The sequence below is a fragment of the Passer domesticus genome, chromosome 12 (assembly GCF_036417665.1).
Source record: "Passer domesticus isolate bPasDom1 chromosome 12, bPasDom1.hap1, whole genome shotgun sequence".
Lineage (NCBI taxonomy): Eukaryota > Metazoa > Chordata > Aves > Passeriformes > Passeridae > Passer > Passer domesticus.
Genome location: NC_087485.1, coordinates 9,763,996 through 9,790,683, shown reverse-complemented (window position 1 = coordinate 9,790,683; position 26,688 = coordinate 9,763,996). Strand labels below are relative to the sequence as shown.

At 45.7% G+C, this 26,688-nt stretch overlaps 1 protein-coding gene and 1 long non-coding RNA gene across 15 annotated transcripts in view; one reads left to right on the top strand and one right to left on the bottom strand.

Moving 5' to 3' along the window:
• LOC135279265 (uncharacterized) overlaps positions 1-26,688 on the bottom strand; it is a 510,274-nt gene that overhangs the window by 99,539 nt on the left and 384,047 nt on the right. For 5 of the 14 annotated variants that reach the window (XR_010346535.1, XR_010346533.1, XR_010346540.1 and 2 more), the window contains exons 1-7: positions 19,172-19,435; positions 18,537-18,592; positions 17,942-18,066; positions 14,250-14,354; positions 13,367-13,515; positions 13,032-13,163; positions 1,577-5,893 (exon numbers count right to left, since the gene is read on the bottom strand). This is a non-coding gene — a long non-coding RNA (uncharacterized LOC135279265). The other 9 variants (XR_010346542.1, XR_010346543.1, XR_010346545.1 and 6 more) reach the window with 5 other exon arrangements.
• On the top strand, positions 21,089-24,812 carry IRX5 (iroquois homeobox 5). The gene is made up of 3 exons (XM_064386655.1): positions 21,089-21,529; positions 22,756-23,161; positions 23,405-24,812. Exons 1-3 carry the CDS (start codon positions 21,281-21,283, stop codon positions 24,148-24,150), a joined length of 1,401 nt encoding a protein of 466 aa, XP_064242725.1. The 5' UTR covers positions 21,089-21,280; the 3' UTR covers positions 24,151-24,812.

Sequence of the window (26,688 nt, the reverse complement as noted above, 5' to 3'; positions counted from 1 at the left end):
TGCAGCATAAACTCCTATGGATTAGTTAGTAGTTTACACTTTAACACATGGGAATTGACTCACAGTATTAAAACACACGAGTAGTTTAGAAACATTTTTGTTTTCAAATTCCAGATCCCAATATGAAAAGATTTGTCCACAAAATGAGATTTTTGTACTACAAAGACACTTAAGAATATCTAGACTGCTCATGCAAACAACCAGGAATAAAACTTACTTCTACTGCATACCTGACACAATGCTAAAATTATAAACTGTGTTTTCCATTTAAATAGTCCTAGAAGTTTAGAACACTGACACAAAACAGCACCTTATGTATCCTGGTAAGGGAAACTAATCTCTTGACCAAGTCCAACATTAAAGATGGGGACTCAACTGGTAACAACTTAGCAAAAAAACCCTGAAATTTTGAAAACAGCTTTTCCACGTGTTTATTCATAGCTGATGAAGAATGTTCTTTCAGTATGTATTTTATTTTACAGTATGCAACAATGGTAAGTTGAACATATTGCTTAAAAAACACTTAAGGTCTAAACATTACAAAATATACAGGTGAAAGTTTCCTAGTTTTAGCCAAGTAACTTAAGAGTAATGACAACATTCTACTCTGAAATCACATGAAATATGGATGATAGATACACAACATTTTTTCACAACTTGCAAAAGTATCACATGTGGAACATTGCAGTCATCATACTAGTTAAAATGAAACCCAGCTTCAGCTTATGCTAAGATTCCTTGCTTGCTACCGCAACACTCACACAGTAAGAGCTGTAATTCAAATTAAGCAGGGGTGTATTCCAGTTTAAAATAAACTAAAAACCCCCACAATATACTGCAGATTACTTTTCATACCAAGCAAACTGAGATTCTCAGTCAGCAGTAAAACAATTCTTTCCCCAAATAAATTTCCCCAAATACAAAATAGACTATACAATCACTGTTAAATGAAAGTGCTCAGGACAAGCATTTGTGTGTAGGTGTACCAATACATACATAAAACATACACACAGACAAAATATGAAGAACACAAGCAACGTATTGCAACAACAGCTCTCTTCTTAAAGACAGATTTATATAACAGCATAAAACTTGGAAGTTATTTTTTCTGTTATAAAAGCTCCCCAGTATCTCTAGATGTCTGCCTTCAATAAATCCTGAAAACATTCTGCTCACATACTGAGTTTTAAGGAATGTGCAGCATATGTCAGCTTCAATAAAACCAGTACAGTGCTTTAATTACTCCATTCACCCAGCAGCTACTTTAACAAAGTAATTTTCTGAACATGTAAAAATGTAAAATACCCAAAAAACCAGTCATCTATGTGCAACGACCACTAAGCATCTAACAATAATGGATATACTGAAGGACCAAAACGTGAGTTGTGCCAAGCCCATAATTCTCAGTGACTGACTGTAAAGCCCTTTGAGGCAGCACTAAGCTTTTAAAACTCTAACCCTAATCAATTGTAAACAAAGAAATAAAGATCTTGTCACAATATATGGTACAGTTGAGATAATCACCATACAATTTCAGAAGGCATTAAGCATTCCCCCAGACAGGGTCACACCTTACCACATCAGAAGGCTTCAGGTGTCTGCCCATACAGAGGAACACCAGATCACATCAGAAGGCTACAAGCATCTGCCCTTCTTGTTCTTTAGCCCAACCTTTTATCCCCTCATGTTGATGCCCTGCCCCTGTGTGCCTCTGCTCCCTTTGGGGGTTGGTCAGTGCCCCTGGGCACTCCATGGCTCATTGCTGCCAGTGCTGCTCACCTGCTGCTCACAGCTGCACCCACTGGGGATGGGGCTGGGCCAGCCCCACTCCCAGGCACCACAAACTGTGTGCCTACAAGATCTCACAGTTATTTCTAAAATCTTAAACACTAGCATATAACTTTAAATAATTTTTCTGCTTTTTCTGATTTGCACAGCATTCTTCCCAAGTAAATATGGACTTCTGCATGAAAACAGGCTTGTACATACAAGCCGAAAAATAACAGCACCTATTTAAACACATGAGCTAATTATACCTGGCATTTGGACTTTGGTGGTAATATATTGATTGCCATAGAGCAGAACACACCCCTGTTGGCCAAAACCAAAGGTGCACAGGATTCAGAAATCTATATGGAGACAATCTCTCCACTTCGCCAAACACTTCTGCCCAAAAGTCTTTTCGTGGTACAGGACAGCAAACACCATCTCCCCAGGTTGCAGGGCACTTGGAAAAGTATGACTTGCACACATTTGGTGACAGCATGGCAACAAAAAGCCTATTAAACAGAAAAAAGGCAGATAACTGGATACAATCAACTTGCAATCATTTTCTTGTAATGTATTAGTGAATGGATGCCAGCTTACTAATCTTAGTAGAGAACAAACCTAATTTATCCACAGCAGGATGTTGTCAGATTATTTTCAACCTAATAATTATTTCTAGCAGAAAGACAGCATTACACTTTGTAGAAGTAGACACTCTGCAGAAGACATTTGCTCTGAAAACAGATGTTCATGTGCTGTTTGATTAATGTGGGTGGGGCGAGGATGGATGAACCAGAGAAACCCACCCCAGCCAATGAAACACTCCACAGGAGCAAGCAGTCAGGTTAAGAGGATCTTTGAAAAAGGCATGGCACTAGGAAAGAGGAACATTCCCAATGCTCCTCCCAATACTTTTTGAAGATAAGCTTAATTAACTTTGGGTAACTTTTCAGTTCAGTGGAAGCTGCATTTCTATGAAGATATTTGCTACACTGAGACTTCTCACTCCCTTCCAAGCCAGAAGGATGTCTAAGATGACCCAGTCTGGCCTCAGGTGTTGCAAAAGCCACAGAAGCCAGTGAGGAATTCTTCTACCACCCCCAGCCATTTGTTCAAGCATATACCTCTATAAAAATATTTCATCCTCATTCAAGAGATAGAAAATCTAATCTAATATTCCCTTTCTAATAATTTCTAATGATTCATTGGCCTTATTAAAAGTTTGCTCCTTCGTTTGTCATAAACTGATATTTATCTCAGTGTATTGTCAACACATATTGCTGTAAAAATGTTGTGTTATGTCTGGAGTATGCAAACAGTCATATAAAATCAAGTGTTCCATTACAGATGTAAAGATTACTGTCAGGAATGCACCTTTTATTCAATCAAGTTAGAACTGAAATTAAAGGAGATAGAAAGTAACCATATAGTACCAGTTAAGAAGGTAAACTATGTTTTGTCCAACATATTTGTGGAGAACTTATATAGAAGTCATGTGCTTATAATAATAAACACACCATTATGACTGGGATTCCTGATAGATTCAGACCAAATTCAGCAATCACCAAAGAGCCAGGAAGTCTACTTGAAACCAAGCTATTATTCAGAATATTTATAAGAAGAAAATCTGCCTTCCCTGAAGTTTTGTTGTCTTTTTAGCACTACATAAAGAGTATGGCAGTTTAACTATAGTATTTGATGGTTTTAAGTGCTTGGATGTAAAATTTTCCTCATCAGCTTGACATCCCTGACAGTGCTCTATGTAAGATGTTATTCTGCAGCACTGGTTTACCTGTGTATTACCACTTAGGCAGGTAAAGAGACTCCCAAGCAATCACAAGCATTTCCTTAAACATTTCAATCTTGATACTACAAGAATCCATTTTAAGATAAAAATAGTCATATGGATTATGGGCTGTCTCAGAGAGCTGTGGAGGTCATCTGCACTTAGCTCCTGGTCAGGGGGGACATGTGACAGTCATCTGGGGCAGGCACATCACAGTTCCTGGTCAGGGGGGACATGTGACAGTCATCTGGGGCAGGCACATCACTCCTGAACCCAGCACTGAGAGCTCAGCCATGGCTCAGCCCTGGGCTGCTGGAACAGGGCACAACTCTCACACCTGCCTCTTCCTCACACACCTGGCACTTTATTTTCCTCCCTTCCATACGTCCAGTATGCATATTCCTCATCCTTTACCTTAAGGACAAATAAAAGATAATGGATGACACACAACCTGAGCTGGAGGCTCAGTTCTTTTTGTGGCTCTGTTCTTTTCACCTGGCAGTGCCCTGAGAGGAGATGCAAACAGTGCTGCTGCTCTCAGGATTCTGACAGTTCTCTTGTTCTTTGTAAGCCCAGGCTGGCTCTAGGAAGGCACCTACACTCCATGGCCTTTGCACAAGAAGGGGCAGTGTGGAAGGAGCTGCTCAGTGCACTGCTTTTACCCACTATGGGAGTACTAAAGATTATCCATACCATTCTAATTTTGGCATAGGGGATATAGCAAGAGCTGGGATGCCTCACCAGACTCCAGCACTGATTCAACACTGTAGAGAAGCAACAGCAGCCACTCCTGCTGGAGGTGTTCTCCCTTCTCCACTCAAGGCAGCTGATGTGTCAAAAGCAGCTCTCCTGAGGCATGTGTTGGCTGAGGCAGCCTCTTTGATGAGTACAGTAACAAGTGTGTTCTCTAGAAAATGGAAACACTTGTACCATTCCCACATCTTGACCAGATACATTTTCCTGAAATAGGTGGTTCTCTCACACACTGGTTCTCTCCCCTCATACTGGCACACACAAGGAGTCAAAGAACACAGGTTTATTCTGCATTATCCAGGGTGTCCCTGGAATGTGAATATTATGCATGACAGATCTGCACAGCTTTCTAACACGTCCAATTTTTACCACATCCAAGATATGTAACTGCACCTGCTGAAAAGGCGACACACCAGGGCCAGCCCTCAGCAACACTCCTGTCAACACAGCACCCTTCCCAGACATGACGTCTGCACAGCTGGTCTGTGCATGCCCTGTCCTTTCATCAGAGTGACCCAGGGCACTGGATAACTAATATTTGATAGCACGATTAACTCTGGCTGAAGTCAGTCTGCGTGTGCTCAGGGAAACAGCTCAGCCTGCTTCCCTAGCAGGGAGAGAAGGAGCGAGAGGCGTGCAGGAAGCCTCCTCCTTCAACCAGCACAGCTGCTGACAAAGGAGCCTGTATCTCTCGCCTTCTCTGAAGTTAATCCCAGCAGTTTAAAGCAGACTTGTGAAAAAAGCATGAATCTGAAGTTACTCTGAAATGCTACTCCAAGGACACATTAGTTCCACTAGAGTCAAAGTATATGCCAGACGCAATAGGTCGAGTTCTAGTCGAAGAGATTGCACAGAAAGTAAGAGCTAATAATTCTTAATTTGGCATAACATGACATTCCCAACAGCTTCTCTCTCTCCTTCCAGTAATTGTATCTTGGCAGTGTCCATATTAAAAAACCATTGCACAAAAGACATGTGCTGTTGGGGAAAAAAAACTCCAAAAACCAAACCACCTTTCTTTGTGTTGTGTCATTCCAAAAACTGAAGACACCTTCACTGAAAGGGAAAATATGCAGACCAAAACACAAAGGGGACAAAACCTAATTCATTCCTTATTTGTTTAAGAATTACTAATAAGAAACAGTTTTGCAGGAGGCTAGGGCAACAGTAATTTAGACATTAATAAATTGAGCATTGTAACAATAACTATTCCATTGAATAAAAAAATTCTGGCAAGAAACTTTTCACATGGCATTCAACAGATATTAAAATAAATGAATGAAGTATGCAAGTTAAATTACTTCCAAAATAAAGACCTTCCAGCAGTTTACCATAATGACAACATTCAACAAAAATATACAATAGCTCTTTGTAGCCTAAAAATTGTCAGTTTTATTTTACAAAGATGACTTCCAAAAGCATCTTGTCATGGCAATTGAGTTTTGAGGAAAAAACAATCTGTCGTTTGATAAATAGAAGAAATTAACTGTCATTAAAGTCACTTAAGCACTCCTCCTTCCTGTTATCCCTCTCATCTTGGCAGTAACTCATAAGATTTCAGGGAGGCTCAGTCATTGATGGCAGGATCTAGAAAAGAAACAATTTTGCATACAGTTATTCTCATTCTCAGGTTCCAGTTATTGCATTTCACTAACCTGCATTTAATTGGCTTCCTTCTGCCCCTGGCATGGGCACAGTGGACCACGTATTTCATACCAATCACTGCTCACTGTTACACCTTACACCATGAAAATATCCAGGTGGCTGCAATCCTGCGGTGTTAATATTACATACAAAGGTAACAGTAACAAAGTCCTGGAAGCAGAGCCCTGTTATCCACCAAGTGTGAATTGCTAATAGCAGCCAGTGCTTTAGCCAACAGGGACCAGACATTACTCATTATCATGCAGTTCATTACTTATGGGACATGGTTGAACTTGAGCCTGTAACTTCTGGAAAATGTACCACTCATCCACAGGAACACACCAACAAAATAAATGAAGGACCAGATGCAATGGTTACAGCAGAATTAGTGAAGAGGTAAATTATAACTGCATATTTCCATCCCTCCAAAAAAATATTACCCAAGATTTTTTCTGACTAAGCAAGCAGCTTCAAGAGGAAAGGAGGACATGGACTGGGCAAAGAAAAAAGCTCTGAGCCTTGCATATCCAGACTGAGTCCCGTGCAACCCCAGGAGGTTGTGTGCATAGCAACCCCACTTCCAACAAACAGAGTAATTAATTGTATTCCCACATTAAAGCTACCATGGCACACCTCCACCTTGGCAGATTTCTAGCTGGCTTTAATCCTTTCCACCCTCCACATGCCAGGTTCCTCACACCAACTGGCCCTCGGTGACAGCTGAGTTTTCAATGCCACACAGTACCTTGATGCAAATGGGTTTTGCCCTTTTTTCCACCTTTTGCTAGGCTACACTGCCACTTAGTCACTGCACTGACATAACAACTCCACCTTCTCTACTGCAGTGCAGCTGTACATCCACTGACGTGACAACGGGAAGTGAGGGCTTCATCCCTACAGGAACAGAGCTGCCTTTCAGTTTGCAACTTGCATCATTTTCATGCTGAGGACAGAGCATATGGTCCTTGGAAGGGACATCAAAATAAATATGACAGGTCAGTGCAATCATCATACTGAATGAATTCAAATGATGCTGTATCTAAAATGAAATGTGTGCACATAATAAAGATTCAAATGACAAAAAAATTCCCCTACCCTTTATCCTTCTCTGAATTATTTATGAATTCTGCAACTCCAGCTGTTGCCACCAGCCCAAGGACACTACTTCATTTTGGGAATGACACTTCATATTAAAAGATAAGTTAACAAAAGAAAACAAAAAAAAATTTAAAAAGGACACTGAGGGACTTCAAAGACCACAGAAAAGCACAATACATCCTTTCCCAGCTCTTACAAAGGAAAATAATCAACAATCAATTCTGTTCATGTTTCTCAACTTGTTCCATAATTCCAGACACAGATTTCAACACTCATGCATTAAGTCAGCCATGCCTTTTTAACCATTGCAGTTAAGCAAGACTCTCACAGCATCTTGGATCCCTCACGTATTTTTATAGGGTTGTCTCTGTCTTACAGCTCACCATAAACCATATGCCAACACACCAAAGACTGAGATGCTATCTGCACTGCTGACAGCTTTTAGTACACAAAATGGTAATTCCAAAAGTATAGAATATTTGCATATATGGAATTGCTTTTTGGAAAGCAATAATTTGTCCACAAATTTGAACAAAAAGAAGCAACACCTTCAAAGTGCAGTTTAGGGCACAAAGAATTGGTTTCAAGTAATCATGACATTTAGATGAGCACATTTTATAGTGCTGTCTGCCCACTTGTAGACTGCTCTGATTTGGATTCCATCACATATCAGTTCTTAGCTTTCAAATAAATAATTTGGCAATGGGAAGGAGGCAGCATGGAGAAGGCTTAGTCAGTAAGCACAATTTCCACCACCTACATCAACATGCTCTCCTTATCACTTTAAACTAAACTTGTTTTAGTTGGCTGGTCTGCAGAGCAGAGAGATAACACAGAGACTGAGTAAACAGGAAAAAAAAATAAATATATAAATCCACCATTGGTTTTGGTTGCTACTTTATTCATAATGGAATCAAGATCTGAATTGTTTCACAAAACCACGCACTACAAGAACATACTGATGCACAGTGTTCTCTGTGAAATTTACTAAAATGGCTCAAAATTTGCAAGTTGCTGAGTGCTGAGGGACATACAGCCCCTAAATATTAGCCCTTTATTACTGACCAATAGTCTCATCTCTGCCACAAATGACATCATTCTGTTCTCTACCCATGATCTTAATTTCATTGTGTTTTCTACTTTTAGTTTTACCTAACTGAACAGCAATTGGGCTTATGTTCTGTTCCTAGGAGATCCCAAATGCCACAAGAACTTTTAACAAATTAATTATTTAGGATTTTTTTTTTGTCTGAGGTTTTTATTTTCTCCTCCATAGTCCGCCTGAAAGCGGACTAGCAACTGTCACAGTTCTAATACAGAAAGATGTATGAATAAACTGCAGAGCTTCCAAGGCACCATCATCAGACATCTTCAGTATCACCCACAAATTAAAATAAAAAGCCAAAAATGCACCATTTGGCTTTAGTGCCAAGCACACAGTTCAGGCCTGAGCTGGAATGCCAGATATTCAATAAATAAACTCATCTTTGGGAAAGGCAGCAAAGCCAGAGTTGTTGCCTGTCTTGCAAGTGAAAAATGCCAATGGCTTGCAAGCAGAGATCTGCTGTTACTCAGTTTGGTACCATGAGCTCATGCAGTGTTATCCAGGAAAAGGAGATGTTGTTAAAACAAACATTTATTTGCCCTTCAGTCTACAGCAGAGCTGGCACCCAGCCCTGAACAGTCTCCCTCTTCCTCGCTACTGTGGGAAAGCTACTGAACAAGAATCCTCCCCTTCCATCTCCTGCTGTTGGCCAAAGAAACAAAAAGGTACAGAAACAAAGAACAGGCAGAGAACCTGAAGTGTGTAAAATGTCACTGAGCAGGAAGTTAAGGTTCAACACTGTAACATTTGTAGATCTCTTGTAACATTTATAAGAGCCCCAAATTCTCCTGACACAGCTAAATACTTCAGTTTATTAATAATTCTGCAATATTTTGGAAGTCAGGTGCTATGCACAAACCCTCTCAAAACTACAATTATTTAGGTGTAACCCACTCAAACACACATCACACTTTTTTTCTGAAAACTAGCAAATTAAAAACAGGAACATATCTCACATTCCAGGGTTGCCATTTAACTCTCAATGCCACAGGTTCTCAAGTGCCTCCTGAAATAGTTTCTAGCTGTGCTAAAAGAATGACATTTGGAAAAAATCACCTGTGTGCTGATAGGAAAACATCCTTCTGAAGATTTTCACAAGCTAGCTGGATGCAATTGAAGTTAGTCCTCAGAAAATAAGAAAAGTCGTCTTCATGCCCAAACATGCTCACTAAATGCTTCTGGCTATGACATTATTTCATAATTGACACATTACACACAAACACCCCAAGAAAATATCTTTTTGTCTATGTCTGGATTACACGGCTATTTATACCCAGTGCTTCTGCAGAGCTTTCCCCATGTTGCAGGATGCTCTTGAATACAAATGACCAATTGATCCTTTCACATGATAGGGTGGGGGATTTTTTAGTGTTCAATACTTCTAATGTTTAAAAAAATTGTACCTCAACATGGTCTTTAATCCTTACCCTGAACAATTGAGTACATTCGTATTAATCTATTAGATGCCTTTCCACACCACACCTATGGCACTGCATAAATTACTGTAATTTAAATGAATTACTGCTTGAGAATTCCCATGTGGTAAGAAACACGCAGTGTTATATGTTATGGAAAGAAAAATGTGCATTATGGTAACTAAGTTTTATACCACAGTATATCTAGGTGCTCATAAACCAGCCATTCTAAACTGTTGAAGGACAAGAATATTAGACTGATCACACAGAACACACATCAGTATGTCAAAAAGTCAATAATATGAAATTAAATCTAGAGTTTATTTAGATATATTCCCATGCCCATATTGAGATTCCACATTAAAAATGCCATTAGGCTAGCTGAAGAATATTACTGCAAAAGATATTTATACCTATAGTAATTCTATCTCTGCCCTGGACAACTTGCATTTTCCTCTTCATGTGTTTGATCTACTGAAACATATTGAAGAAAAAAGAACTCAGAAGAAAAAAAAAAAAAAAAGAAAAAAATAAACAGAAAAAAACCCCGAAGTTCTTTTGTTACATTACTCCACATATTACCAGTGTTTAAGGATGACTTGTTTAAGACTGCACATTTCAACTACCTAACAGTAAAGAATGAAAAGCTTCTTGCTACAAGCTAAAAAGAAAGTCTTTACCATGCTCCTTGAAGAGCTCATTTTCACATTACTCAGGCTTCATTATGCTGAATCAATATTCGTTTAGTCACTGGGTTATTGACATATTTTAAAATAAAAGTATACCCTTCAGCTACTGCACTCATTACGGGTAATTTGTCTTGTCAGGGAGCAGGGAATATTATCCCAGTCTTTCAGGGGCTGACAGCCCATGGAAATACCTCCCCTTGGTTACAACTGTAAATAATTTTAAGGTAAAATATTGAAAAATCAATGACTGTTTCCTGCAATCTGTCACAAACAAATCAATCATAATCTGCACAGCCAGAGAGTATGATTTGAAGGAGATGAGAGCAGATGTAATTCTTGGCTGGAATCTCTCATTTCAAAATCACCTCACATAATGGTGTCATCATTTAAACACTTAGCAGTCACTGCAACTGCCACTCATAACATCTAGTTGGACAAAACCACAAGGAAGAGGAGGAGAAATGCCACTGCTGTTATGCAAACAAACACTTTATTTCAATGGTTGCAACATTAGCAAATTTCACAGATATAACAACAAGGCTTGCCCCTCCACAAATATCCAAGGTGCTTTTCTTTCTCAGTGGAAGACTGCCTATAAATGAGCCTCTCAAAATGCAAAGCATTTTATATTTTAAAACCAAACTATGGTTCATAAAAGGTGAGAAATAATATCTGGTACTAATACTACTTCTAAAAATATTTTATTCACTCCAAATTGCTCCTAACAGAATTACGCATCAAATTCTTAAGAGATTAAGAAAGGAGAATTATCTGAGGTACCTTTGTCTTTTTAAGAGCAATAAGGATTTCAATGCTTCTTTGTCCTCTACATATTACATTTCACATCTAATTTTCATTAAGCACACACTGACTCAACTTTAGGGTAGGAACCACTGTAAAGTACATGAGAAATAAAGTCATAACCTACATAAATTAATTGCTAGTGTATTTTCAACTTGCATTCAAAGATTAAATGTTGTATATGGAATTACATCTGTATAAAGGATCAATTTATACATAAAGAATTAACTACTGCACTCAGAATGCTATAAACTGACCTTTGTAAATGTGAATAAATTGTGTAAAACGAATCTATTTTTATAGAGTAACACTGATGCTTAGACCAAAATTATTTTTTCATTTGTCCCCCCACCTCACTACATTTTTTCCCCAACACTTCAATGTTTAAAAGAATTCTCTGCAGATAAAACAGGATAAAACTGTTGTGCAACTGCAACCACAGGCCTAAGCCTGCATTTTTTTCACAAACAAAATTTACAAATGCTCATGGAGTGTTTCCCTCTGGAGTCTATAATTTGAGCTCTTAATCTTTAATGTGCAGAGCCCGTTATCACATACTCATTTTAATCACATTAACCTTAGCAACTCCTAATTCTGAATATTTATCTTATAACTGTGAGCCTAAGAAAAAAATGCAACCAAAAAGATGAAATTATTTTCTCTTTTCTTTAAAAAATCCCTTAATACTGTTTTTAAAAATCAAAGAATAGGGCATATTGTACATCTAAGTAAACCTCTCCAAGGTTTGCCTTCCTTTAAAGCAGGCTTTAAGTCTCTTTATCTTCTACTTGGAAAACATACATCTCTAACTCTTTATTGATATACATCAAAACCACTATTGTTTGTAGCAGCTGGACAGATTCCCTTTCTCAGGAAAATAAATTATTAAAAAAAAAAAAAAGAAAAAGAAACTGAAGTCTTAGACCAGAAGAAGCAGTTAGTGCCTTAGAGGCTAACTAAGTGTAAATATCAGCCATGAAGAAAATCAGCTTATTGTGGGGAAAGGCAACTCCACAGCGAAAGGAAGCGGGAGGAGGCAGCGCGTGAGCAATTGCTAAAAACCAGAGTAGCTCCTAGAAATGAGTTGCAGTTCCCCACCTTTTCCCTGGATGAGATCTATAATGAAGCTATCCCACAGACAGCCCCAGGCTCCTCAGCCCCTTTACATGTCCTCCCTGGCCTGGGGACAGTGGCAGAGGGAAGCCCTGCTCCCCAGGCCGAGCCATTGTGTGCGGGGGAAGCGCGGCGCGCACAGAACGTGTCTGCAGCTTCCCCCTGCGCCATTCCCCTGAGCCAGCTTCTCATTTCTTGTGACAATCACCTAATTAGGTGGGTCAAGAATTGCAGAAGATAGAAGAGATTCATTCTTCCTTACATGCCAGTTCTCCTATTTGTAAAAAGGACAGCAATGGCTCTTCCACTCCATTGTAAGGCACTTAATAAATGTTAATAATAATTAAGTCAGTCACATCTCCCAGACAACACTGTCAGATCTTTTTTTGCAGTATTTCAGAACTATTTGGCTCAGCGGGGAGATCCTACAAGCTCCAGACAGAAAAGGACTCACAAATTCCATCCTTCAGTGCAGGAGGTCACAGAGGGCTATGCCACAGCAGACATTTCACAAGCCCTGAGGAGCAAGAGCAGCACATGCACTACAGATGTTAATAGGTCAGCACTGTGAGTGCAATTTCCTGCTGGACAAAGCATTAAGATGCTCTAACAACTAGTAGGACTGTGAGGTCTTTCTGGTTAAGAAGTTGAACTAGATTCAATTTCTTGAATGAAAGAAGCTGCTAGCATTTCCTCTAGTACCCACCTTCTCCATTTACTGCTCTCACTCATAATGTTCATTTAAGTCACTGGCATATGTTCATTTATTTAATGCAGCTTCATATGATCACTAAACAATACAGCAATGCCATATTACATCATGCAACATTAGTAATATGACACTATTAGCAATACTCTACCTAATGAAGTTTATAAAGTCTTCGTGTTTGGGCATTACAGAAATATGAAAAATCCTGCTTTGAAGTAGCTCCTGCCTTCCAGTTCTGTCCTTCCCTCCTTCAGCACTGCTGAGACCATCTCACTGAGCTCATCTGGAGAGAACAAAAATAGAAAGAAAGCAACATACTTATTACATGCACTGTGCAATTTTCTCAACAGAAACAAGAATAAAGTTGATGTATCTGGAAACATTAATGCATTTTGTAAGTGACTGAACCTAGCACCACAAAGTAAAGTGCCCCTTCTGTAATGCTGTGCTTAATGAATCATATCTTACTCATAGCAGATTACTTACCATTAACTCTGAACAGGACTTAATATGGTTAAAAATACTGCAAGCCCAGCTGCATTCTGGCATTGTACTAAGTCTCTTCCCATATTCAGGCAGGTACAGGATAGGATTCCTGGGGTCCTTTTCCCCACTGTGCATCTCACTGCTTCTCTCTTGGGTGCAATCAAGAAAGGCAAAAAAAAGGGACATACGGAGAATGGGGGAAGGAAAAAAAATACAGTATTTGTCATTAATTCAGCAGCATGTTTCTCAGACCAACAAGGATTACAGAGTGAGCAATGCAAGGGTTTCTTCACCCATTGATCCTGTATGTTTGCTCAATCCCACAGATACTATGCTAGCGCCGTATCCCACAGGATGGTGTTCAATCCTGCATGTTCCAAGAGGTGAACCACAAACAGGTGCTTATGGAAATCAAAGATCTGAGGAACAGGGCAGTTTAATGGCATTTTGCTAATGAAACAGTGACAGCATTAATCACTTGCTCAAAAGCACAACAGTCTAACATTTATATGAGTATGGACACCACCAGTTTACATCTGAACATTTCTGAGACAAGCAGAGCTCCTGCTAGGTAAACTGAGGCCAAGATTACGTGAACAAATCTAGGTCATAGGATGTGCCAGAAATGCAAGGAGAAAACAAACCCAGGTCTAACCCCTTGCCTGCTATTAAGTTTTCCAATCCCTTCTCAGCCAGCCTAAAAGTCTCTCCACCCTTCTGCAGCCTCCTCCCAAAGAACTACCTGGATGACCTCAGCTTAAGTTTTACTTAGGGACACAGAGTAGCACAGTATATATTACAGGGAATATCAGCTGAACTTTAACTGGAGTAATAAATTAAATACTGAAATAAACTTAAGAAAAAGCATAAAGGAAAAAAATACCTTTAAAATTACTTTTGAAACTTAGGCTCTACAGAGCTGTCCTCTTCCCAAGAGACATCCATGAAACCTAATGCCCACAGGAGCTGGGAGACAGCAAGGTCCTTCCTAGATAAAAGCCAGAAAGTCAGCACAAACAAAGCAATTCTCACACTGCCAATATCATAAAGAAGTCGTAGGCACCTTTTTATAATGACAGAGTATTCTTAATAAAAGCTTCAAGCAGGTTTTACAGCTGCATATTATCCAATGAAACTGGTAATAAACTGCACTGTAGAATTATTTAGTGCAACTCCAATACGCCGAGTCTCAACCTGGGTTTTATTTATCACACAGGCTAAAATGTTTGTTCTGGGCTTTACAGTAGCAGCCAAGCCTGTAGCTATCTTTTATCCCAGCACACTGCCATCTGGATATTGATACTTTGCTATGGGATATGAAAGAAGAGCATAGTTACCTAATACAGCTTAATTGAAAACACAGGACATACATATTATACCGTGCATTATTTTACACAAAATTAAATCTGAAGGGCATGAAAATTTCTGTAGATGTCAGCAGAGAATATTTCAGAGGTAAATGCTGTGTTCTTCACCTGCACCAGAAATGCTAAAAAATACTGTGAAAAATATGTGCTTACAAGAAGAAAAAACTCATTTTTGCTCTGTTGGGAAGAAAGAAATTGCTCAGAAAGGTGCATCACCTTCAGGAAGAGCAGGACAGTAATCAGTCACATGTTTATTAGTACAGAAAACTCTGTTATGGTGATCCATATTCACCTTGAAAGGTCCAGCTGGTTTGTTTTTCTCCTCAAGCAATGATTTAATAATAAAAAAGGAAAAAAAATATGCTGCTCTACAAATACATTCACTTTAATCTGTTAAAAACAGCTTCAAGAACCATCTACATCTGCACTACCCACATTAAGGAATACAGACTAAAAAGCTCTAATGTTAAGAAAACCCCAGAAATTATGCACTGTTAAAAAGAATTCCTTGGGTGTAAGGCCAGAAAGGCTACCTGGCTTTGTGTTTCTCCTCAGAGAGGTACTGCTGAGCTCTTGCAAACACCAGTCATAAGGACTGCAAATATATGTAAGGAAAGTAGATAAAGCACAAAATCTTTGGAACACAACACTGCTATTAAGACACTCATCTCTAACACCCACACTGAAGGCCAGATTCCAGCTGCAGGAGCTCCCTCCACACTGCAGCTCCTGCAGGCAAAAGGGAATTTGCCACCATGGGCTCATGTAGATCCCATAAAACAGCACAGGGAGCCACAGCCATCCTTCCCACTGAGCTGCTCCTCATTCACTGTAAGAGCCAACTAACAGTAGATGTGGCTTGCTTTAAGTGAAAAACTTGTTTTAGACATGAAAGAAATCAGTTTTTCATTTTTCACTCAGCGTCTATTTTCTGCAAATGTCCATGGAACTGTAAGTAAAATAAACCCCAAAGACATTCTTAACTTAGTCCATATTATGCCAACAAATCCAAGCAAATAATGCCATTTAAGTTAATTACAGGAAACTTCAAGGAAACTGAAATACAGTTTCAGGTTCTCCCATGATACTGTCAAGATCTTTGGAGTTATATGCTCAGTACAATAACTAGGTGCTTGAAAGACTTGTCAGCTGCACTTCTGTATTTTATTCCACACACTAAAAAGGCTGCTGAAGCAAATTTTAAAAAAATAAAAAGATTGGAACTGATAATCAGGCTTCCTTTAGCAGACAAGAAGTGATTTAAAATTGAAAGGCTTGGAGAGAAAAACAAAACTCTACGCTACCCAATACCCAAATGCTAGGCACAGAAGAGTAATTCTAGGTGTTCACGAGTTTACACCTGGCTCTCAGACCCAAACACAGAGAGCGTGAACAAGGAGCATCTCGGGCAAAGGAAGTGCAGGCAGAAGAAACAACAGAGCAGCTGAGGGTGTCTTGCTCAGAGAGCTCCTCCTTTACCCAGGCTCAGAGCCACAAAACACCAGCACTTCCACTGCAGTGCCTGACCTGGAGCTCCCAGCACTGCACCTGAGGGAAGCAGCAGCAGTGTCGGCAGGAAAGGGCCCCTAAGTTTTACAGCCAATATTTTACATACATTTTTTTTAGCTCTTGCCCAGTTAATAATGTATTGATTTAACATAGAAAGATACAGGCCCCTCCCTCCTCTTTGCATGCTAATTAGTTTTACTTCTATGGTAGTGCAAAGATGAGAAAGAAAATTTTCTCTTCATGCCTAATTAAAAAAATGAATATTCACATGTATTTATTTTTCTCTTATAAGCTGTTAATACTTTAAAATATACTGTATAAAGCATCTCCTGTCAGATGTTTCCAGCAACAATTTCCACTACCATCCGAGTCTCACAGGTTTCTTTTTTTTTTAATAGAACAGCTTTAAATGAATCAGGGTATCTTGTAAAGGAATTGTTAATTAATGTTTTTTTTCTTTAAGAGGATTCTCTTTAGCGTCACATACGTAATTGTTGGGCAATATTGTCCCAAATTGAACTGGAGAAACAAATTCAGTGTCTAAGGTCAGGTATTCTGATAAAGAAATATGAAAAAGCTTTTGAGAAAACAGCCTCCTTCTCATCTACCCGTGTAAAAAGAAAGAAAAAGTTGAAATGATCTCCTAATGCATCTCCCTTCATAATTCATGCCGAAAGATGACATTTTCTCAGGATCTTAATTAAGATAATGATGAACACCTGTGTCGGCATTCTTTGGCAAGACAGCATTATCCATCATAATCTTTTAAGTACTCTCAAAAAAACCCAACAAAATCGTATGACGGAACCAATCTGTTGCCTCTCCTTGCACTAAGTTTTACATCTCAGACACACAGAAGAACGATTAGATCTTTAAAGACTGCAATAAAAACAGGATCGTTAGATTTTAAAGTTTCAACAGAAAGTAGCTATTAAATTAATTAAATTGAGGTGTATCATATCCAAGATAGCCAAGTTTAACTCCATTCACTATAAGCCACCTGGAACCAAACCACTTAGAGTTAGAGCCCACCAATAGCTGTACTTTTAAACTACAGTTTGCTGTTACTTTCAGGATCATTCTGCCTCTTTCCACTTGTTTCTACCAGAAAGAAAATATTCTCAGCTGATCCCTACTGCACATTCATGCACTGATTTATTAAGCCATTTTATGCTGTACCCCGTTTGCACAATCTAAATGAAATCATGCAAAAGAAACCAGTGCAGAAAAAACAAATATGCAAATTCAAACGTTGCTATATTTTGGGTCACGTTTTGTGCAGTCATCTCAAATCCAAGTTCCTCTCATACCAAAAACCCCACTGGAGTCCAACTACTGAACTAACCAAAGACCCTTTTAACAGCTTTGCAGGACCAACCGATCAGACTGAAGGCTATAAAATAGGGATTTTAATTATTAATTATAGAAGCTGAATCTAAATTCACATGCCTACATTTAAATTACAGTTTACAAGAACAGTGCACAGCCAGACTGTAAATCTTTCCCACTGTTAAATAAGATTTTAAGGGCAAGTGTTTTTTTCTATTGCATTAACAATTTATCTTCCAAAGAATTATGAGAAAAATATACAAAGTCCAGAACTTTAATATCAACCTGCACTGTCATAGTTTCACTGGCAGCTGCAAAATACACAAACTCCTAATGCCAAGAACTCATCCATACCTTCAAATGCACGTACCTTCAGCAAAAATGCAGAGAAGCAGCAAATGCATCCTCAAGCCCCACGTTTGTTAACAGCACTGATGAACAACATAAGAGTCTTGAAACAAACTTATTTCCCTTCCATCAAGTGGGTGAAAAGTCCTGCAAAGCAGATTAGTCTTAAGCTTTCACATTTTAATATGCTGCTATCAGAGGAAAAAGTTGCTGTGACTAGTCATTCAGTAAAGCTATCAATGTGCAAATAAAGCAGAAAATAGAGACATCCTTAAGAAATGAGTCTCAAATTTGATATAAAGTGAAGGTGACAACCACAGCAATAGAACTATAAACTAAATGTTTCAATATCTTGAATAATTATCTACAGTTCTTTTAAAACTGCAAAGAATATAATAGTGGCATAATGCAGTGAGAATGTCAGTTTGATAGGCACTTACAATCCTGACGGCATAAGAGTCCTATCACTACCGTTTATTAATCAGCTCTGGTATTATGTTTGCAAGGCATGAAAGTATGCATGAACTCACCACAGTTTCCAAAATGTATGCCTACAGAAGAAAGATTAGTGGAACATCAGAAATAAAGAGGGTAATTTTACATGACGTTAACCTTACCTCCTCTTCAAAAAAGTCAGATGCCATGGGAAGATGGTTAAAACTTCTGCTTCTTCCTACAAAGAAAGCAGCACGGAAAAGCAGTTAGTTATTCTATTCACATATAAAATGAATGTTAAACGTATAAAACTTGACCAGATGATATCTCACTCCCCGAACAAGGGGGATTGTCAGAGGATTATGACAGAAGAGCTTTCGAGTGGAGAAAGAAATGCAGTGCTCCAGAGCGATCGCTATAACGAAGCCGGGGACAAATACCGGTGACACCGTGCAGTCGAAAACTGATGAAAGTGCACACCTGTGTGGATTGAGCATGTAAGGGAGAGTGCGAGCCGGGGACCGACCTGTCCCGTTTGCCGGGGCAGAACCACACGGAGTTCAAAGAAACGAAATTCCGCACACCGCACATTAAAAAATTAAATTTAAAAAACAAAACAGGGGGCGAGAGAAATGCAAGAGGACAGAACGGCCGGACGGAGCGCGGCTCGGCAGCAGCCGAGGATGAGCCGAGCCCGCTGCGGCTCCGCCAGCCCCGGGAGCAGCGCGGGGCCGGGGCCGAACCGCGCCGCCCGTCAGGGGGCGCCCCGCGGCGGGGCAGCGCCGCCCCGAGCGCCGCCGCGGGCCCGCTCCCTCACCTCGGGCCGGGCCGGGCCGGGCCGGGCTCAGCGCGGCCGGGCTGCTCCGGGCCGGGCCGGGCTCAGCGCGGCCGGGCTGCTCCGGGCCGGGCCGGGCTCAGCGCGGCCGGGCTGCTCCGGGCCGGGGGCGGCAGCCGCGGCCCGCAGCGCCTCCGCGCGCTGTCCTGTCAGCGCCGCCTCCGGGCTCCGCCGCAACCGCGCCCGTGCTGCCACCGCCCCTCCACGCCCCGCGCTGAGGGACAGGTCCGCGCGCCCATGGCAGCAGCGCAGCGCCCGCCGCCGGCGGGGAACAGCCAGTCATGCGCCGGGACGGCCGGGGGCGGGCCTGGCGGAGCCGCGGCCTGATGGGTACTGTAGTGCGGGGCAGGGCACGGTACCGGGGGCGACTCCGCTGTACGGCGGGCAGCGCCCGCCCCGCCGGCCGCGGTCGTGCCGCGTCCCCCCCGAAGGCAGCGGGGACAGCGCGCCCTTCCCGCCCAGCCCCGGCCCTGCAGCGCGGCCGCTCGGCAAGTGCCAGCCTGCGCCCGGCTGGGGGCTGCGGATGCAGCCGCCGGGACGGAGCCCCGGAGAGGGAGGGAGGGACGGAGAAAGCGGGGCGGCGTCGGTGTCGCCTCCACGGCGACACGGGGAGCTCCTGCCCCGGCCTGGCCGTTTTAAAACACACCCCTGCTCCTCGCGTCTCCGCGTACGTCCCGCGGGGAGCGCGGCGACAGCATTACGGTCGGGAAATTTAAAAGTTACAAAATAAAATAAATTCGGAAAATATAAATCCTGTGCTATTCCCCCCCTCCCTCGACCGAGAAAGGCACGGCGGATCCCGATGGCCAGGGGTCCGCGGCCGCTGGAGCAGCTCCTTTCCTCAACCGCAAAGGAAAAAATATGCGAGAAGGGAATAAATCGGGATATGTTTCTATTGAGAAATATATCTGGTGGAATCACAGGAGATTACATCTTCTGATCGGCAGGGATTTATCCCGGTTCATATGGTTTTAATCTGCTTTCGCCTCGACCCTTCATTGAGCCGAGGGCGGGGGGAGGATACCCGGTGTGTTCCTCAGATCCGCGGGCAAACCCTCGCTCTGAGCGGTGTCTGCGGACCCATCTCAGCCCCCTCCGCTCCCCTCCGATCGCCCTTCTCCTGCGGCCGGCGCTGGGAAAGACTAAATCCGAGCCCTCCGCGAAGCTGGTCCCCGCTCCTGGCCGGACCCGCCGCCGCTCCGCCCGCACAGCCGCCGCAACAGGTCCGGTGGCGGGGTGGCCCCTGCCCGCGGGACTGACCGGCTGAGCAGCCCAGGGACAGGCTCTTCCCCGACGAAAACCTCCTTTTTTGTTAAGAAAATCAAAACTAACAGCACCACCAGCCCGCCGTATATCCCACCTCCAATGATTTAGCGGAGGGAGGGGCAGGGGCAGAGAGCACGAGGAGGGGTGGCTGTGAAGAGGGGGAGCCGGGCGGCTAATAAATCTTATTAAAGATCTATTTTTTTTTTTTCATATACTGATTGGCTTGCATTCCGGCGCAACGCGGCTCCGCACGGTATTTAGCACATGCAGAAAGTTGGAGCTGATCTTAAATGGCTCGGAGGTGACTGCAATCCAGGAGCCGGCGCACTTGAGCCTCTGAGCGCTGGGGAGGGCCAGGGAAGCGCGGAGCCCTCCCGCTGGTTGGGCCCGGCCGCGGCAGCCCAGCGGGGTCCTGCCAGTCCTTCCACTGACAACACCCCGCGAAGGAGGAGCCTCGCCGGGCCGTGCTGAAGGCGTCAGGAGCTGCAATTTCCAACTTAGCATCTTGGCAGGACCCTTCGGAAAGCGAGAGCGAGGAGGAAGGGGGAAAAAAAAAAGCCCCCCAGTGCAAGGGGGAGAGAGAGAGAAAGAGAGGAGGGGGGAGGGAAAGAGGGGAAAGCAAAGGGGGGAGAAAAAGGAGGAAGCGGTGCCCGGCTGCAGGCGAAAGCGGAGCAGCAGCCCCGGCGCAGAGCAAGGTGCCGCCTCTGCCCAGCTGGCGAGGGCGGAGAGGCGCCCGCGAAGCCCCGGCCGCAGCCGCCCCAGCCCGGCAGCGCGGCGGCTCCCTCCCGGCGCCTTGGGCTCCCGGGTATATGTGCGCGCCTGGCCATGTCGTATCCTCAGGGTTACTTGTACCAGCCGTCAGCGTCCTTGGCTCTCTATTCCTGCCCGGCGTACAGCACCAGCGTGATCTCCGGACCCAGGACCGATGAACTTGGGAGATCTTCTTCGGGCTCCGCTTTTTCCCCTTATGCCGGATCTACCGCCTTTACCGCCCCTTCCCCGGGTTACAACTCCCACCTCCAGTACGGCACCGACCCGGCCGCCGCCGCCGCCGCCGCCTTCACTTCCTACGTGGTAAGAGCAGCCGCGGGCAGCCGACACCGCGCCGGGCACGACGGCATCCCGTGGGCGCCTGTCCCCCCCTCCCGGGCCTGCTTTTTGTTCCCATTTTATTTTTGAGATCTCGGGGACAAAAGGGAGCGCGGCTCCCCGCCTCGCCGCCCAACTTTCCCGCATCGCCGCCGTGCCCTGCCTCACACTGTTGCTGGCGGCAGCGGCGGGCAGGGCCGGGCGCGGGGGGAGCCGCCGGCACGGCCCGGGTGAGCAGGACCTGGGCAGGCGGGGACCGGTTTCATTCCCTTAAAAAAAATAAATTAAATGTATAAAAAACACCAATCATAGTTCTGCAACAATTAGCTTGTTGTGATTGAAAAGGGAATGAACTCAGGACGGGTCGGCGATGGGAGAAATCCGGGTAATAAATCCAGGCAACTTTCCCCTGCCCGGCGATAATTAGGCTTAAATATTGCAGAGCTTTAATGCCATGGCCGCGAGCTGCTCCGCGGGGCTGCGCGGGGAAGGCAAGGGGAAGGGAAGGGGAAGGGAAGGTAGGGCACTGCGCCGCCGTGCGCGCCCGCGGGGCACCGCGGGGCCAGTCCGAGTGCGGGACATCCACACCGCAGAGCTGCGGCTACAGCCAACGCCCCTCAGTTCCCCCCAAAAACCGGCGACTTTGGCTCAGCTTCTCCTCTATGTTTAGGGCAGAGTTTTACAGTTCCTTCTTTCCTTTTTCTGTATCCTTTTCTTTCCTTCTGCCTTTTTATTTTTGCCGTTCTTCCCCCCTTTTTTGTTTCTCTTTTATCTTCTTTTCTTCTCTCTTTTCTTCTCCCTTTTATTTTCTCCTCCTCCCGTCCCCGGGCAGGGAGGAGCGGCCCAGCCTGCCCGGCCGCCTGGGCCCGGCAGGTTGTCTGCTGCGATCGCAGCGCGGGGGGAAGGCTCCGGTCCCCCTGCCGCTGCTGCCCACTTGCTTTTCCGCTCCTGCATTTGGGGGAGAACCGCTGGATTGCTGCAAGCAGCCGGTGGTCTCCTGGGGTCGGAGACTACGGGCCCCGGAGAGCCCCCAGGGCCCTTCCTCCCGGGAAAGAACCGGGGGACAAGGCGGGCAGGGCCCGGCGCCGGGGGAGAGGCGGCGGGGCGCGGGCAGGGGCTGCGGGCAGGCCCTGGCGCTGCCTGTGCCCTGTCATTGCCGCCCCGCGGCCGCTGACCTCGCCCCGCCGGGCCGCTCTCCCCTCTCTCCCCAGGGCTCGCCCTACGACCACACGCCGGGCATGGCCGGTTCCCTGGGGTACCACCCGTACGCGGCGCCGCTCGGCTCCTACCCCTACGGGGACCCCGCGTACCGCAAGAACGCGACGCGGGACGCCACGGCCACCCTCAAGGCCTGGCTCAACGAGCACCGGAAAAATCCCTACCCCACCAAGGGCGAGAAGATCATGCTGGCCATCATCACCAAAATGACCCTCACCCAGGTCTCCACCTGGTTCGCCAACGCGCGGCGGCGGCTCAAGAAGGAGAACAAAATGACCTGGACCCCACGAAACCGCAGCGAGGACGAGGAGGAAGAGGAGAACATCGACCTGGAGAAAAACGACGAGGACGAGCCCCAGAAACTGGAGGAGAAGGGGGACCCCGGGACTCCGGACACAGGTAGGACAGCGGGCTCGGCCGGGTCACGGCGGCCGCGCCCTCGGGGCTGCCCCGGCCCGGTGCGGTGGCGGGCGGCCTGTTCCCCCGAGCGTGCAGCCGGGGCGGGGGGAGCCGGCGGGCAGCGGAGCGGGCCTGGCCACGGCGGGGACCGAAGGGTGGGCGGCGAAGTGGGTGGGCGGGTTTGGGGGCGCAGGGCGAGACCGAGAGCTGCCCCCCCACCCGTGTCCTTTCTCCCCCTACCAGGAGCGGCGGATCCCAAGGCAGCGCCGGGCTGCGAGCGCCTCCAGGAGTCCCCCGGCCCCCGGGAGGCCGAGAGCGGCCTCAGCGACTCGGATTGCAAAGAGCTAGCGGAGGAGCGGCTCGACGGGCCGCCCGTGCCCCTCAAGGCGCCCGGCGCTTCCCCGCTGGGACCGTGTCCGGCGGGCCGCGAGGAGCCCCCGCCGTACCGCCCGCCCTCCGCCGCCGCCGGGCCGCCGCACGCCGCCGACCTGCACCCGCTGCTGCCCGCCGCCACCGGCGCCTCTGTCATCCACTCGCCGCAGCAGGCGGCCCTCGCCAAGCCCAAGCTCTGGTCGCTGGCCGAGATCGCCACCTCGGCGGACAAGGCTAAGGAGGCCGGCGGCGAGGCGGCGCCCCCCGGCCCCGCCGTGCTGGGCGGCAGCGGCCCGTCCCGCTCGCCGCCGCGGCCGCGCTCGCCGGCCGCGCAGTGCCCCTTCCCCAACGGGGCGGTCCTGCCCCGGCCGCTCTACTACACGGCGCCCTTCTACCCCGGCTACACGAACTACGGCTCCTTCGGGGCCCTGCACGGGCACCCCGCCGGCGGGCCCGCCGCCGCCGCCCCCGGCGCCCACTTCAATGGATTAAATCAGACTGTCCTCAGCAGAGCCGAGAGCCTGGCTAAAGACTCTAAAATGATCAGGAGCCAGTCCCAAGTAGACCTTTGCAAAGACTCACCTTACGAACTGAAGAAAGGTATGTCCAACATTTAATATCGGCTTCTCCTCCCTAACCCCTCCTGGGACTGTGGTTTTGTTCCTTTTATTTTTTTCCCCTTTTTTAATTTATTTGAGAGAAATAATAAATTGCTTTGGCAGTTATTTTTCCAGTACCAAAAGAAAAACAAAACAAACAGAAAAAGACCAGCTCCCCCCTCCCTCCCAGCCCTTCTTCAAAAGTTTATAGAGTCTATTTGAAATGGCTGGTGGAAACCGCCCAGAAATGTCTTAAGCAAGTGAAAAGCAAACGAGTGACACGCTCTCTCTCACACACACAAAGAAGAAAGATTTGTATTAAATCTTATTCTGTATATTTAATGTAGCTTTTTTGTATTTAAATTGATAATACAGTATCTTTGAAGTAAATTATGAAATCAAGACAACTGTACAGGCATTAATGTTGTTTTCGTAATATAAATATATACATTTCTGTGTCTTTTTCCGAATTGTTTCATAGTTTTAAAATATATATATACAAGTTTAATTTAATTTTTTATGCCTATTGTTTTTTTTTCCTTGGGTGTGAGTTAAACTATAATGCAAAAACGAGAAAAAAAAAGGAGATAGGTTATACATATTAGATTTCAAAAAAAACTCAAACCTGCAGCCGCCTTTGTAAAATGCAAATATTTAATTAAAAGAGATTTTTAACAGAATCAAAACCACTCTCTTTTTGCAACGGGCACATATGTGCATAGCTGCGGGAAAATAAAAGCATGTCTTAAAAGAGACACGGGGCTCCATTTAGGACCTCACAGTAGTACCTGAAGCCTTTTTGGAAGTGGCAGGGAATTTTGAAGAGGTCGGGGGCTCCGGAGGCGAGAGCCGCCCGCGGGGCCGGGAGAGGCGAGCGGCGGCAGCGGGACGGGGCCGGCTGCGGGCGGGACGCGGTTCCCAGAGGTGAAGGCTTAAATCAGGCCACGCACAAAAGCACTTGTTAGAAACACCAAATCGAAGCGCAGTCCCATCTTTTAACCTAATTACTTCCAATCAGTGTCGTGTTTTATGCAAAGCAATCAGCTGGTGAACTTTGCTAATGAGTTCGATTTTCTGCCAGATTTAGCCCGCGTCGCTGCAGCAGCGGCGCTGCGGCGGCAGCCGGGGCCGCGACCGCACGGGCACAGGGGCTCGGTGCGGCGGGGGCACGTTTGCCTCCCCCGCGGCCCAGCCCCGGCGCGCAGCCCCGCCGTGCCCGGCTTGGGGCGCTCCCGGCGGGGCCCGCGGGCGCGCAGCCCCGCGCAGGGCCGGCCGCGGGCGCGGTGCTGCCGGCGCTGGCAGGTAGGTGTCACACTCGGCCCGGGTTTGGCTCCCGCCGCCCGCTCGGCCGTGCGGAGTCCCGCGGGGCCGCGCTCCGCTCCGCGCAGAGGCCGCAGAGCCGCGGCTGATGGGGGGACGGGGGCCGCGCCGCCGGGGCCATCCTGGCCACCAGGAATCCCCTGGGTGCGGGGACAGAGAGCGCCCTGAGCCGCCCCCGCGCCGTTCTGCTCCACAGCCCAGGGCAGCGGAAGCGGCTCCCCGGGCGGGTTAGGGGCTCCCCAGTCCCTCCGACCAAAAGTCAGCTCCCGCTCGTGGGGTGCCCGAGCAGCCCCGGTCCCCTGCAAAGAAACAACGGCGAGGACTGCTCCAGCACCCGGCTTCGGGAACGGGTCCCTCCTTGTTCAGGGCACATTTTGGGGTGTCAGCGGTACGCTGACATCGACACTGCTGATGTGATGGGAGTATGACTGGGACCTCTGGGGCTGGTGCCGAGACACCCCTCCGTTTGCTTGGATTTTTTTTTTTTTCCGAGACAGATAATTATTTTGTAATCTCTTCAACTTTGTCAGAGCCATTTATTAGCTGTAACAGGTTTATTCATGCATATTTACATTTTACGGGAATTTAAATAGTAGTTTGTATTTTGAGTTTTAAACATGCAGTCTATGTTCTCTTGGTTATACAATTTTTTGTAGATAATTTGGTTTAAAATCAAAATTGTTTCAGCTGAACGTGTAAAGAATCAAATACTCCTGGGATAACAGTATGTTACTTTGTCGTTTTATTAATGATAAATGATTTTTTAAAAAAACGCTCGAATTCCTCCGTTGGATATTTCATTTCCAGTCGGTGGGATCTGCAGGAAGCCGTATTTTTGCGCAGCAGTGAGCTTTACTGGACTCACCTGCCTTATTTAAAACGGGATAAAGTTCTGGCGGCGAGGGGCAGCGTAGCGCTGGCCCGGGTAGAACCAGCCCCGGTGTCGGGGCTGGAGGCAAAGCGCCTCGGGCCGCCTCTCGCCCGGGCTCCGCCGGCCCGTCCCCCGGCCGAGATCGCCTCCGGCGGAACTCGGGAAACTCCCCAGCGCCCTGAGCTAGAGGGAGCGACAAAGCCCCTCAGGAGCGCGCTCCCCAGACAACAGGTTCCGCAGAGGAACGACTAACCTCAAAATAAATAGGTTTCAATTATTCATCTAGCTATGGATTTTTTTTTTAATTGTCGTGCTACCTTTCCACAGCTGATCTTCCGATCTCTGAAAAAGCTATTTTGCAAAGC